We start from the raw sequence: 15060 nt of genomic DNA on the forward strand, positions 1-15060 counted from the left end.
CCCAAAGTTCCACAGTTTAGTGTGGCAGATTCCTCCATCGGGAGATAGAGTTGAGTGTCATCTGCGTAGCAATGGAAACTGATATTATACTTGCGAATAATATCACCTAGTGGAAGCATATAAATGCTGAAGAGAAGGGGGCCAAGCACTGAACCCTGCGGAACACCACAAGTAACACTAAATGGCTCAGATGTCAATTCGCCATATTTAACGCAGTGTGTCCTATCTGAGAGGTAGGATCTGAACCATAATAGGACGCTTCCTTAGAGACCAATCCATTTTTCCAACCGTTCTAGCAAGATAATATGGTCCACTGTGTCAAATGCAGCACTAAGCTCCAGCAGCAGCAAAAGTGATGATGCGCCCGAGTCCATTGCCCGTAGGAGATCATTGGTTACCTTAATCAGAGCTGTCTCAGTAGAGTGGTTAGCCCTGAATCCTGATTGCATTGATTCAAAGAGATTGTTCTCGGACATGAAATCATTCAGCTGCTGTGCCACTACTTTTTCAAGTATTTTAGAAAGAAACGGTAGGTTTGACACAGGTCTATAATTACATAAGTTTTCTGGATCTAGGTTGGGTCGTTTCAGTGTGGGTTTAATGACGGCGGACTTAAAAGCAGCTGGAACTACACCTGAGGAGAGTGATATGTTTAAAATATTTAGAACTGAAGGTGCAAGAACGCCAAAGAGACCTTTAATAAGTGAACCTGGAAGTGGGTCGAACTGGCAAGTCGTCGGTTTGGCCGTATTCACCATCTGTTTAAGATTTTCGAGTGACAGTTCACTAAAACGGGACAAAATACCCAGACAGCCACCATGTCGTGCATCTAGAGATTTGAGTGCTTTAGTATGTGTTGAATTAATACTGTCTTTAGCAATTTCTTCCTGTATGCTTTGGATCTTCTTAGTAAAGAAGACCATTATGTCGTGGGCAGAATGGGTGGAGCTATCTGGGATAGTCTGTTGCCTTGTTAGCGATGCTACAGTGTCGAAAAGGACCTTTGGATTGTTCTTTTGTGACGCAATCACTTTCGAAAAGTAGGCTGATTTTGCAGAGGCCAGGGCCGCTTTATTCTTCAACAAACTATCACACCAGATTTGATGGAAAACTTCAAGCTTGGTAGCGCGCCATTTTCTTTCAGATTTCCTGCATTCTCGTTTAAGGGATCTAGTTTCATCATTAAACCAAGGTGTGCGTCTTTTAGGTCATGATTTATGCCGGATGGGCGCAACTGAATCCAGGGCATTGGCCAGGGTAGCGTTAAATTCATTTAGGAGTGGTTCGATGGAGCCTATGTAGGAAGGAAAGGACACAACTGCTCCTGGAAGAATATCGGAGAGCTCAGAAACTGTGCCCGTGCTTATATTGCGTCTGGTGAATCCTTCAGTTTTTTTGGTACTACATTTAGCTAGCACCTCAAATGTCACTAAATAATGATCCGAGATAACTGTAGTACACGATAGCACCGCCATGTTTGAGGTTGAAACTCCTCGAGTCAGAACCAAGTCGAGCGTGTTTCCATCTTTATGGGTTGGCAAATCAACCAGTTGATTAAAACCAAAAGCATCAATTGTAGACTGAAACGCAGCAGTGAGTGAACTGAGTGGGGAGTTCATATGAATGTTAAAGTCCTCCATGATTATAATTTTGGCCTTATAAGTTTTTCAAAACCGATTTGAATGAAAAAATCTATTTAAAGAATAAATAAAAAGAAATATAACATGCACGTATATATGTCTGCATTTATGTTTATTCATAAAAAAATATATAGGTCTCCAGGATTGGCCCTTAGGACATTTTTTTACCCAATGCAGCCTCTGACTCAAAATAATGCGTTACAGTACTCGTTACCAAGAAAAGTAATTGCATTACTTTGTAACGCGTTACCCCCAATACTGGAAAGGAAAGTACACGGGTTAATCCTAATGACTAATGACCATCCCAGTGGAAGCAACAAATAATACGCACTAACTGGAGAGAAAAGAGAGAGAGACTGTTGGGGGAGATTGGAGGGGGGTTGCCGCAGAGGTCCAGTGGGTCTCGACAGAGACCACAGTCGCGTCTCCTTCCTCGTCATCCTGACACAAACATTGACGGAGCGAAAGTGGCGCACTAAGTGATTTTTTTTGCCAACCTTGCGGACGTATAAAATCTAATCTCATCCTTCTCCTCACTATGCCGGCTTGGCGGAAGAACCTCATCTTCTGCCTGCAGCGGCTGCACGAAGACGGTAGGAAATCCAAATTGCCACACGTGTGCGCGCGCTCGACGTGACACGGGACCCCTATGCAAGTGTGCGCACGTGTTTGGCGAGCGCGTGCATGTTCGAAGCGGTTTGGAGTGCGTGCACGTGGGGACAGCGGATCTTTGCCGACATGAGATTTGCGCATGCGCGGGTTTCATTGAGCAGTCCTGTTAGATTTCTATTGTACAGCAGAGTTGTGTTGAGCATGCATGACTCCCAAATCTGAGGTTCCTGACATGAATTATGATGATTACATAATTTATCATGATTAACAGTGAACTCCATCATCCTCTGCGACCCAAGCGAGAATATGTGGTTGGGAACGAATGAGTGAATGCACCATACAAGGTGTTCCAAAAGTCTCGTGCACATTTTGACATTGAATATCTCGGAAACTATTAAACATATAAATACACTTATGGTAAATTCAGAAAACTTAGAATCTCATTTTTACATGGAATGTTCAAAGATGTTCGATGTGAGCAAAATTGGTCACACGACACACATCAAGCATATCAGGGGCGATTTCACGTCGGGCGCTTTAAGGGGTGCTGAGGCTTCAGTTTGTGTGGCTTGTTCATTATTTATTTATATTTTCATTTCACTTAAAGTAATTTAGGATCGTTCAACACCGTTCAGGAGTGTCACTTCTCATTTGTGGATATCACATTACACCTTGTGGTTAGCAGAAACACTAACTACACCGTGCCCATTTTTTAAAATAGTAAACGTATAGAAGAAGCATGGTTGCATTTGATTCAATGCAGCTAAAATGAGAACTAATATCTGTTGATGATAACAAAGTCATGGTATTAGGTTGTAGAAAAGTTGTTCAACATAACCACTGTATAACATGCTGTTGCCTGAGCTTCCAGAGACTCTGTCGCTATGCCGCAAGTGACAATTGCCGAGCAAAAGAGGACCGGAGAGGGGGGCCAGAGTGGTGCTAGGAATAAAATAGTCTGAACCATTTCAAAGCAGTGGAGGATTTCTGACGCTGCATTGTTCATATTTTTGTTTTGTTTTACTTTTTAAATTATGTTATTTAGCGTTTTTATTATAGTTTAGCTTCTCCTGTCCTTTATCAGGGAAAAGAGAGTTTTAAAAATGCTTTACTTTTTGGCGTATTTGAGCAAAAAAGTGGCTGGGTATGCACATGATGTGGATGGTCAAATTCTTACCAAACGTGTCTCAGCATTGCATTGTCAATGGTTGCAACAGCTTGTTATCGGTGCCTTCAGTTCATCCGCAACTCTGAATAGGGGACACATAGACAAATCTTTTCACAAATCCACACAAAAAGAAAATGCATTGCGTGAGATCTGGGTGGCCAGGGCACGGTATCATGATCATTCTTCCCAGACCATCCAATACGTCTGTCTGGCAGTGTTGCGTTCAGAAACTGTCCTACCTTGAGGCTCTGGTGCGGTGGCACTTTATCCTGTTGGAAAAGGAAGAATATTTGAGTGTTATGCTTTGGCATTTACTTGGAAAGTCGCCTCATTGCTAAAAACAATCCACTTGTCAAATCCGTCATCTTCCATCTTCTGCTGTATTGCAATTCAAAAGTGACTTTATTTCCAGACGACAGCGCCAAGGCAACCATACCGTGGTGAATAGTGCCGGACTGAATTGAATTGTCTTTATTGTTATTGATAACAATGTAGGTAAGTTTGTATGCAATGAGATAAGACATAACACTTGTTCAACATAACCACTGTATAACATGCTGTACATGTGTAATCAAGAATTTCTAGAGGAAGGAAAAAAAGAAAAGAGCATCAGGACAAAAGGCAGAAAAAAATATAGATAATAATGGATTGCAACACAATTGTCTTTTTGTGTTGTCATTGGTTGTTGCTGCAGTAATGAAACAAATTGACTTCACTTTTTATTGTCCTCAAAGATAAAAGGCAACGTTAGCAACCTGGCATTGATGATACGGGAAAAAAAGTGTAGCATTTTTTTGATACATAACTTCCACTGCTGTTCAATTTGGAGGTATTAATTGAAAATTTGATTTGTGCGTGAAAAATTGATCTATGGTGAGTATGTTGTAAATATTGAATAAATTACTGTCAAACCTCCTGTTTTGCCCCTGTTACTTTTTTACATGCACACTATTAGACAATACATGGACTAATTTGTCTCGAAGAATGTCATATATGTTTCCAGATGTCACCACTGTGTTTTGTTTTTGAACAGCTCGCCATTTTCTTTGGTGCGGCCACGAAAAAAAAAAGAAATAAACATGTTTAAAATGTAGCAAAAAGTAGCGACTTGAAAGCATTTACTGTAATACTCTTATCTAAAATAAAGAACCAATTTTTTCCTCCTGTATATACTGTCAAATGGCTAGATAAATGTGGTTAACTAGCATATTTGGATCTCATTCATGCAAAAGTCATTTGGTGAGAAATTTTTGCTCGGTTTAATTCCGGTGAAGCAATTTAGCACCAGTGCCAGTCTGGAATGCAGTGCTCCAAAAAGGCAAAAGTCATATTTTGATCTGTGGGATGCTGCTCAACATTTTTTCCTTTTGTCCCCCAATGCACAACACCAGAGTGCGCATTTTACACTCTGGCTCACAGTTCGGGCTGCTGCCATTCGCTGATTACTGCCTTATGGCCGCCTGAATTGCCCATAAACTGGACTGGGTGGCTTTTCAATAGCTGACTGCCAGCTATGATGATGAGGGGGAAAAAAAACCTGCAAGTCATTATATTGTTGATCATGGAAATGGCGAAGCTCTTTTATGAAGTTCCCTTGGCAGCCACCTCCTGCCCGCTTGCTGCAAACTGAATCAGCACATGCAGAGCTCATTTTTAGAGACGCTTAAAGTAAAACCAGAAAGTGAAAAAGCAAACAGCCAATGAGTCACAAAACTAAGAAAATCAATCTTAAAAATAGTTTAAAGCAGGACAAAAAACACATTAAGCTTTACTTCTATAAAAATAATAAGTTAAGTGTAAACATACAGTATTTGTCAAGTATATTATATACCAGGGGTTGGGAACCTTTTTGACCCAAAGAACCACGATACCAAACTATTTTGATTTTTTTGAGAGAGCCATAATATATATTTTAAGACAAATTACAGCAAAACCGGCAAACCGGCTCTCCAGACTAAAGCAAAATTTCAGCACATTTTATTTCACGTTAGATGATTTGATCAAATTGAATTAATAAGAATAATGCTAGAGACTGCGTCCCATATAAACAAATACAGTACACAACTTTAAACTTGTCTTCCTCTTGCAGTTACTTAACATCATTCGAGGCTCATTTTGTCCTTCATTTTTCATGAACAATGATTTCAAAACAAGGTGCAAGCAGAGATCCCTTGTAAAAATGTCACAAACGACAATACTGAAGTATTTACCTTCAGACAGCGCTGTGTGCATAACTACGCCCACCCTTACCACTTACCCAATCAAATTGCTCTGTGTGCCTGTCCGCGCTACTGGGTCTTTACTTTTTCTTCTGTGGGTTTTTATCATTTAGTGTCTCAACAGTGAACCTAAAGGATTTCCTAGCGACGTAGAGCCTAAACGGGCTCTGTCGGTGCAACACCTTACTTGAAAACTGTAGTAAGGAGTATGATTTTTATATTCTGGACCGAATCGTCAAACTTATTAGCGCTATGTTGACTATGTGTGCACTATAACAATGTATTACAATTATAGTTGGAAAACTATCAATGAAATTTTGCTCGAATAGGATTTTATCTCCGAGCCATATGAAAAGAGCCATATCTGGCTCGCAAATCATTGGTTCCCGACCCCTGGTACATACAGTGGTGGGCTGTCGAGGCCTGCAAGGCCTTCTCTGCTGGCCTAAAATATCTGAATCATGTATTGTTATATATGTTTTGTCCATGAATACCTATGACTAATTCTCTCAATATTTCTAAATTGTCTCTCAGCTTACTTTCATTGCTTTTCTCCTGGTTGGATTGCTTCCAAATTTTTGCTTTCATTTGAAAGCATTTAACCAAACACATTTCAGCCATTATTTAATACTAGAATCAGAAATCTACCCGGAGGCCATGGCAATCTGCTCTGCAGGCCCTATAGCATAAATTAAGTCAAGTCAAGTCAAGTCATTTTTATTTGTATAGCCCTTAATCACAAAGCGTCTCAAAGGGCTGCACAGGTTATTGCACAGACTATTATTTCAGATAATTATTACACCATTCCCTGATTTGGAACCAACATGAGGGCAAGGAAAAACTCAAAAACCTCAACATGAGGAAATTATGTTATTACCATGGTGTAATTGTTAAAAGTTGATCTAAAACAGGCTACGGTCAACCCCTCAAACATCAAGCCAATTAGATTTTTTTTTATCCTGAAAAAAAAAAATGACCCATCACTGGCTAGATATTCGCAGGCTACTCTGGTGTTCATCGGAGGGTACCCGCAGGCACCTTGAGAAACCTTGAGAAGGGACCGGACAGGATTACCAGACTGCAAAGGATGTTGCAATTACAAATAATACAGAGATATTGTCCACAAAAAGTATAGGTTATTCATATGCTATAGAGTAGAAGTGTGTTTTAAGCTTAAACCCTAACCCTAAACGCGTGAATTACAATCTCCGCATCCGTCTGAGACAGCATAGGACGAATTTAGGCAATATTGCGAAGATGGAAGAAAGCGGTTCTAGTAATTTTCTTCACATGTGTTTGAAAGGACACCTAAATTTTTAACTGAGTCACTCTGTGTGATGTGACATTTGTCAATGTTCACAGCAGTTTTTGAGAATGAGTCACGGCGTTTAGATGGACCAATAACTAACATTACGGTCTTTTCAGAGTTAAGACGCAAGAAATTGATCTCAGTGAGGCAGGCCCCCAAATTTCCACAATTTATTGTGGCAGATTCCTCCAACGGAAGATATAGTTGAGTGTCATTTGCGTAGCAGTGGAAACTGATATTATACTTGCGAATAATATCACCTAATGGAAGCATGTAAATGCTGAAAACAAGGGGGCCAAGTACTGAACCCTGCGGAACACCACAGGTAACATTTCGCCATATTTAACTCAGTGCGTCCCATCTGAGAGGTAGGATCTGAACCATGAGAGGAAGGTTCCTGAGAGACCAATCCATTTTCCAACCGTTCTAGTAAGATATTATGGTCCACTGTGTCAAAAGCAGCAATAAGGTCCAGCAGCAGCAAAAGTGATGAAGCGCCAGAGTCCATTGCCAGTAGGAGATCATTGGTTGCTTTAATCAGAGCTGTCTCAGTAGTGGTTAGCCCTGAATCCTGATTGCATTGGTTCAAAAAGATTGTTCTCGGATATGAAATCATTCAGTTGCTGTGCCACTACTTTTTCAAGTACCTTAGAAAGAAACGGTAGGTTTGACACAGGTCTATAATTACATAAGCTTTCTGGATCAAGGTTGGGTCATTTCAGTGTAGGTTTAATAACAGCGGACTTGAAAGCCACTGGAACTACACCTGAGGAGAGTGATATGTTTATAATATTTAGAACTGAAGCTCCAACGACCCCAAAGAGACCAACAGAAAACTGTTGCAAAAAACTACCTCACACGAATGTAAAATGGTACTCACGTACATGCTGTCTGCACTATGTTTGTTCACTGCTCAAAACAGACACCGCACAAAAAAACTGAAAACTCGTGCCAACACTACCTCATACGAATATAATGGTACTCATGTCTATGTTCTTGCACATGTCGACTGCACTACGTTTACTGCTCACCTTGCACAATGTCTGACCATTTCCTTTTTCTGCACTATGATGTCTATGTTTGCACCAATGCATATGCTGACTATTTTTTTGCACTATGATGACTTTGCACCAAATGCAATATTGCACAACCCTTACGATACCAACGGTATCACGATAACACTGTATGTAACATCCCACATGCCGACATTTCTTGTGTAAATACCATGTAAATTATAACTATAGCCTTATCCCCCTTGTTTTATAACCTTATCTTCTCTGTTCCTTTATCTTCTTGGCTCATACCTCACTGTGAATGTGTAAAACTGGAGTGTCCTGCCCAATTTCGTTGTCACAATATGTTAACCCATTTTGTAACAATGACAATAAAGGTATATTCTATTCTATTCTATATTCTAATAAGCGAACCCGGAAGCGGGTCGAACAGGCAAGTCGTCGGTTTGGCCGTATTAATAATAATAATAATAATTTCCTTTGTATTGTCATTCTTTGTAAGAACGAAATGTCGATACACCTGACTCGTTGTAGCGAGCCGATGCAGCCGCAGCCGAGAGAGAGCGCCGCCATTTTACCAATGTTATAAGTCTTAGGTATGACTCGGCCAAGGCGCGAACCAGCAACCTCCCAGTCTCAAAGCGGGCGCCCTACCATCTAGGCTACTGAGTGAGTCACCACCTGTTTAAGATTATCGAGTGACAGTTCACTAAATCAGGACAAATTCCCTGGACAGCCACCATGTCGCGCATCTATAGATTTCAGCCCTTTAATATGTGATGTGTTAACACTGTCTTTAGAAATTTCTTCCTGTATGCATTGAATCTTCTTATTAAAGAAGACCATAAAGTCATGGGCTGAATGGGTAGAACTATCTGGGATAATCTGTTGCCTTGTAAGCGATGCTACAGTGTCAAAAAGGATTTTGGGGTTGTTCTTTTGTGACGCAATCACCTTCGAAAGGTAGGCTGATTTTTCAGAGGCAAGGGCCGCTTCATACTTTAACAAGCTGTCACACCAGGTTTGATGGAAAACCTCAAGCTTGGTAGCGCGCCATTTTCTTTCAGATTTCCTGCATTCTTGTTTAAGGGATCTAGTTTCATCAGTAAACCAAGGCGTTTGTCTTTTAGGTCGTGATTTAAGCCGTATGGGCGCTACTGAATCCAGGACACTAGCCAGGGTAGCATTAAACTCATTCATGAGTGAGTCGATAGAGCCTTTGTATGAAGGAAAGGACGCAACTGCTCCTTAAAGAAGATCAGAGAGCTCAGAAACTGTGCCATGGCTTATACGGCGTCCACTAAGTCCTTCAGCTATTTTAGTACTACATTTAGCTAGCACCTCGAATGTAACTAAATAATGATCAGAAATAACGGTAGTACACGGTAACACCGTCATGTTTGAGGTTGAAACTCCTCGAGTCAGAACCAAGTCTAGCGTGTTTCCATCTTTATGAGTTGGCAAATCAACCAGTTGATTAAAACCAAATGTATCAATTAGAGACCGAAACGCAACAGTAAGTGAACTGAGTGGGGAGTTCATATGAATGTTAAAGTCCCCCATAATTATTATTTTGTCTGCATAGGTTACTAGGTCAGACAAAAGTTCAGAGAATTAATTTAAGAAGGCTGAGTATGGCCCTGGTGCGCGATAAATAGTTACTACATAAATTGACAATAGAGAGGACCGCATAATAAGAGCCTTATAATTATTAGCGGTACGAGGAATAAATTTGAGTGTTTTTTTCAGAAATTAGCACGACACCGCCACCCTTCTTCAAAGAGCGTTCTACATGGCTGCTCACGTAGTCTTGAGGAGAAGCCTCATTTAACGGTAAAAACTCATCCGGTCTCAACCATGTTTCACATAGACCAATTAAGTTAAGTTTGTAATCACGAATAATATTACCAACAAGTAAAGCTTTAGGAGCACGCGATCTAATATTTGAAAGACCAAGTTTAAGCTTTGCTGAACCGTTTAACTTTGCTGAAGTCTTTGTAGAGATCGTAACAAGATGTCGCCGTTCGGGCGTGTTAAGTTTCAGGCGTCGGTTGACCGGCAAGATCGATGAAGAAATAATGGTGGAATTAGCCACATCTTCGTGTCCTCTGTCGTTTCTCCCATTTGGCTGATTCGGCTTCGCGCACTTCACACACTTACCCGCACGACAACACCGCTTCTGCTTTCTGTCCCTACGCTGTCTACGTCGCTTCGTAGGTGGGGTGGCCGACCACGGAGAGCCTGGGTCTCTTCGTATCTCGTTCGGGATATAAGTGGAATAAAAAGTGCCAGTAAAGTCAAAATTCAGACTCACGCCCAATTTAATAAGTTCCTCCCGACTATAAGTGTTATTGGCCACGCATGTGTCCAGAAAATAAAGCAAGCAAGACAAAAGAACGGTAATAAATAGAAGATCAGCTGGAGAGCAAAAAGCCGCAGCATCCATGTCAAATGAATTAGTTTGCTTTAGCCAATCAGATTGTGAGTTTTCAGCACTAAAGCCTTCTAGTAGGCCTATAGAAATTTCAGCATTTTCTCAAACTATAATTGGCTAGGGAGCAGTAAGTTACCAAAGTGATTGCTCCAACCGCTGTTAAACTAGCGGACTAAGCTTCACAAGTAAACGTATAGTTAAATTAGCGTTTTTGTCAACCCATAATGTCTGACGGAGGAGAACAAATTGATTTGTTAGCAGATTTTCTGTTAAAGCTATTTTCTAGACGGAATTTTAAAGAAAAGCTGGATATTAATTAGAATGGTTGGACAACTCTGAAGACCAACCAATTACCTTGATTTGCAGGACAGAGGCTGTGCACCCAGCGAATTTCATATTCTATTTGTGAGGTCTCCGGAAGGGGAGAGATGTTGTGGGCTGACATGAGAAATCTTTGGCATTATCAGTGTCTTTAAAAACAATGTCCAAGTGGTTGACTCTAATTATTTCAACACTGCATCTTATAATTAAAACATTATAAAATCCTAATAATAATATTGTAACAACACAGTAATAAAATAAGTTAGTATTTTAGAAATACAAGTAGTAGCCCTTTGCGCTAATCAGTAACAAAAATTAGCTCTCAGGTTAAATAAGGTTGGGGCACCTTGTTAAGAAAATAATACATATAATCTTTTTTGTGCATAGAAATATTTTCTACGTTAAATCGTTAAAATTTAAACTAATTGAAGGGGGAGGGGTTTAATTTTTCAATGATTAGAACTTTTCAAGCAAAAGTATCAGTATCTAATCGAATTGGAAATCCATTCCTTAAAGTTGTCCTGCCAGTTCTTTATCAGTCTTCCTCTCCTACCTGACCCCTTGGACTGTGCCCAGAGTAGTAGCTTGGTTAGTCCTGATGATCTTGTGACATGACCATACCACTGAATTTTTAGCCTGCGCACAGTTGACAATAGTTATTCGTAGGGTGCAATGTACCCTCTGATGGTGTTTCGCACAGTTTCCTTTGACACATGGGCTAAGTACCTGATGCCTGGAAGTTTCCTGTAGCATCGCATCTCCCAGGCCTGGATTTTCTTTTCCAGTTTTGCTGTGAGAGTCCATGTCTCGCAAGTGTAGAGGAAGATGGAAGTAACGAGCACTTGCATGAGGCTGATCTTTGATTTCACTGCCATGTTCTTGTCCCTCCAGATGGGTTTAAGTCTGGCAAGTGCGACTGTTGTTTGAGCTATCCTGGCCATGATTTCTGGTTTTGACCCCTCTTCTGGTATGACAGCTCCAAGATATTGAAATTTGATGACAGATTCTAGCGATGTTTGGTGATTCTTGGTCACTACTTTGTTTTTTCTGTGCTGATTTCAAGACTGCTGTTGAAAAAAAACCTGAAGAAAAACAGCAGGATAACCTGGTAGTAACCTGAAATGAAATGTTTTCTGTTAAATTTGGTTGTTAAGTTGATTGCTGTCTTAGCAGCCAACCACAAAAACTGCTTTATTTAAATGATAATTCGACAACTCCACAATTCTGTTTTCCACTCAATCATGAATCAACTTTAATAATGCCTTGCATTATTAAATTCAAATTCACAATTCACAAGCAGTGCAACTTTCACAGTCTCCCAGATTCACATTGGGTTCTGACTGTTTGCTGAAAAGCCCCCGAAAAAGTAGATGTTAAAATTACAGGTACTACTGTTTATACAGCACATTTATATGTTACAGAAATGCTTGTTTTGTGTTTTGATTTCAATGCATAATACTAAAAAATAGTAATAACGTTATGGGTTTAAGGAGTTGACCTGTCACGATTTTCTTTGGAATGTAATCCCTGCAAAAAAACTTACGATACGTCTCATCAACTACAAAAACAATTTTAACGCAACCATTGCCAGAAGAAAACTTAAAACAGTAATGTTTTAATGTTACTTTCAGGTGTCATTAGTATTCGCAATGTTACTCCATTATTTATGATCACTTAGATAAGAAATTTCAAACTAAATCCCAAAGGGGCCGCAGCTCTGCTCGTTTTACTGGTTTGCCTTTAAACTTGCACATCATTTACCTCGATGCTGTGCAAAAAACTTGAGTTGGTATCTTGTTGATTTTATTCACCTAAGATATCACATTATTTTTATGTTGTTACTACAGACGCTGCCCTACTTACGAACGAAATAGGTTCCGGACGATCATTCGTAAGAGGAATTTGTTCGTAAGTTCTTTCAGTGCTGTATTTTGTATGTTTAAGGTTTATATAAGTATGTTTCAGGCTTGTATAAGTAACCTGTATTGTTTTGTGCTAAAAAGATAAACATTTCTTGAAATAATATGCTCTATAAAGATGAATAAAGTTGCCTTTAACTTACTTTTGGAAGATGCGCTTCAAGAGGTCCTCCTCCCTGGTAAAAAGTGGCCGAAAAAAAAAAGCGTTCTGACCATTTCTCAACTGCATCAAGCTTTCTTATTCCACTTTCATTTCAAAAGAAATGGATCGTCTCTTCTTTAAACTTTACACCAACCATATTGAATGGATGCACGAGATATTAAACAATAAAAATGTCAAAATTCTTAGCGCGCTGGAGATATAGTATAGAAAGTTTACTCATGAACTAGGAAGAGGAAGCTGATATTTTTTCTTCTGGGTGGATGCGGTGTGACTTTTCACAGTGCCACACGCCGGTGGTGGTGAAAAGAATCACTACAGCACTGTCCCCTACTCAGAAAAAGGTGCAAATAATACAAAATCTAACTTACAGCAATGTCTGGATATTTTTCGACATCCCTAAAAAAATGTTCGTATCTACTGTTTTTTGTAAGTCAAATAGTTGTAAGTAGGGGAGCATCTGTATATTTTTATTATGTTATTACCAGTTCGTAATTATTAGAGATAGGGTTTAAATAGGCACAGTTAACCAGTAGAACTTCCTGGAAGTTAGAAATGAAATATTGTAGAAGATCACAATAAGCCAGCACTGGTGAGCTATTTACATAACCTGTCCGCTGAGGGCTACCTGGTGCCTATGGCCACCACATCAGTGACCTTTGTTCTAAGAATGGGGAAAAGCTCTGGTCCTTAAAGACCAGATTCTGACACTTGTGACAATGCCCTCTCGCTATCTGGATTGGGAAATGGCCGTATGTTTGTCAAAAATCCACTCAGGGTGGTGTGGAGACAAGGTGCAGAAACATTAATTAGTACAGCAAACATTGGTCTTTTATACAGGCAGGGTTTGGTACACAGGAAGCATGGTAGTGAGGCAACAATCGTAATCCAAGATGCAGTGGAGGGGCCGGTATTCCAGTGAATCCAAACCGCGAGGGCAACAGTCCAAGAGTTTGTAAAGCAGCAAGGGTTCATTATACTGTTATAAAAAGATTCTGAGACAAGTGTGCTTGTGACGTGACATAGAAGACATCAAACTAGCACAGAGCCAAGGAGACAGAGTGTTTAAATGGTGACAAATTACAGTCGTGATAGAAGGAAAATCAAGTCATGTGACCGCTGCTGTGAGGCGTAATATAGAACCTGGAAGTAAGTAAGGTACAAGAGAGAGTAAAGTGAGAGTGGATTGACTCAAATATCAATATTATTGATACTAAGCAAATGTATGTATTGGATTGATACTTTACCTGCAAAAATGTTCTCAAAGCGCTCCTTCTATATGTAGATAGCCCAGTCCTTCTCTCTCTCACCTACAACCCTCAACCACTCTATGAGTTTATGCCTGTTTGAATGACTGACAGGCACACTTTTAGCACCTCTCCCTACTTGGCCGGCTGCTGTCTGCCAGGTAGTTGATAGGGCAAAATCTGCAGACTTTTTTTTCAACAACAGAAAAGGACAATGCCAAGTGCCACTTGTGTGGTGATGTGGTCTGCTACTGTGGCAAATTTTCAGGCGGCATCCGAAAATGTAAACATGTTACTGTTGCGGAACAAAAACCTTTAAATCCGCGGCCACTAAATCAACAGAGCCAAAGAAAGACACTATACTTTTGTTTGCATTACTGACTTTATTTTTGAAATATTGTCTAATGGAGGGCATTTTAGTTATTTAGTTTACATAATAAGCCAATAAGCGACTGAGCTGAAGAAAGAGGAGATCGGAAGGATGTTGACCAAAACGAAGGTTGATGTGTTAGCCTTGAGTGAAACAAAGATGAAAGGAAAGGGTGAATTACATCTTGGAGGTATGCATGGTAGAAGGTCTGGAGTTACGGGTGGACATGCTAGAGAAGGAGTGGCTGTGCTTGTGAGTGAGAAAGCAAAAGAAAAACTGGTGGAGTGGAAAGAGATATCTTCCAGATGATGTGGGTGAGGTTGAAGTGGGGTGTAGAAGTATGGATGTTTATAAGTGAATATGGACCTGATTCAGAAAGAAGTGCTGAGGAGAGGGAGGAGTTCTGGAAGGATTTGTCCGAATGTGTGGCAAGTGCGAAAGAAGGGTGGAAAGTGGTAATACTAGGTGACCTGAATGCTAGAGTGGGTGATGAAACGGTTGAAAATGTGATTGGTAGAAATGGAGTACCAGGAAGAAATGAGAGTGGGAAGAAATTGATTGAGTTATGTGTGGAAAATGAGTTGGTGATTGGAAATACATTGGTTAAAAAGAGGGACGTGAATAAGTGCTGAAACCGGTCGCCCTGAC

General features: G+C 40.2%; 1 protein-coding gene across 1 annotated transcript in view; it reads left to right on the forward strand.

The window, feature by feature from the left end:
• The first annotated feature begins 2049 nt into the window (after positions 1–2049).
• grip2b (glutamate receptor interacting protein 2b) overlaps positions 2050–15060 on the forward strand; it is a 194783-nt gene continuing 181772 nt past the window's right edge. The window contains exon 1 of the mRNA XM_088337570.1: positions 2050–2233. Within this exon, the coding sequence (XP_088193696.1) occupies positions 2179–2233 (55 nt within the window). The 5' untranslated portion in view covers positions 2050–2178. The remainder of the gene's footprint in view (positions 2234–15060) is intronic.

The sequence above is a fragment of the Urocampus carinirostris genome, chromosome 6, assembly GCF_059441175.1.
Source record: "Urocampus carinirostris isolate Australia breed hairy pipefish chromosome 6, RoL_Ucar_1.0, whole genome shotgun sequence".
NCBI classification, from domain to species: Eukaryota; Metazoa; Chordata; class Actinopteri; order Syngnathiformes; family Syngnathidae; genus Urocampus; species Urocampus carinirostris.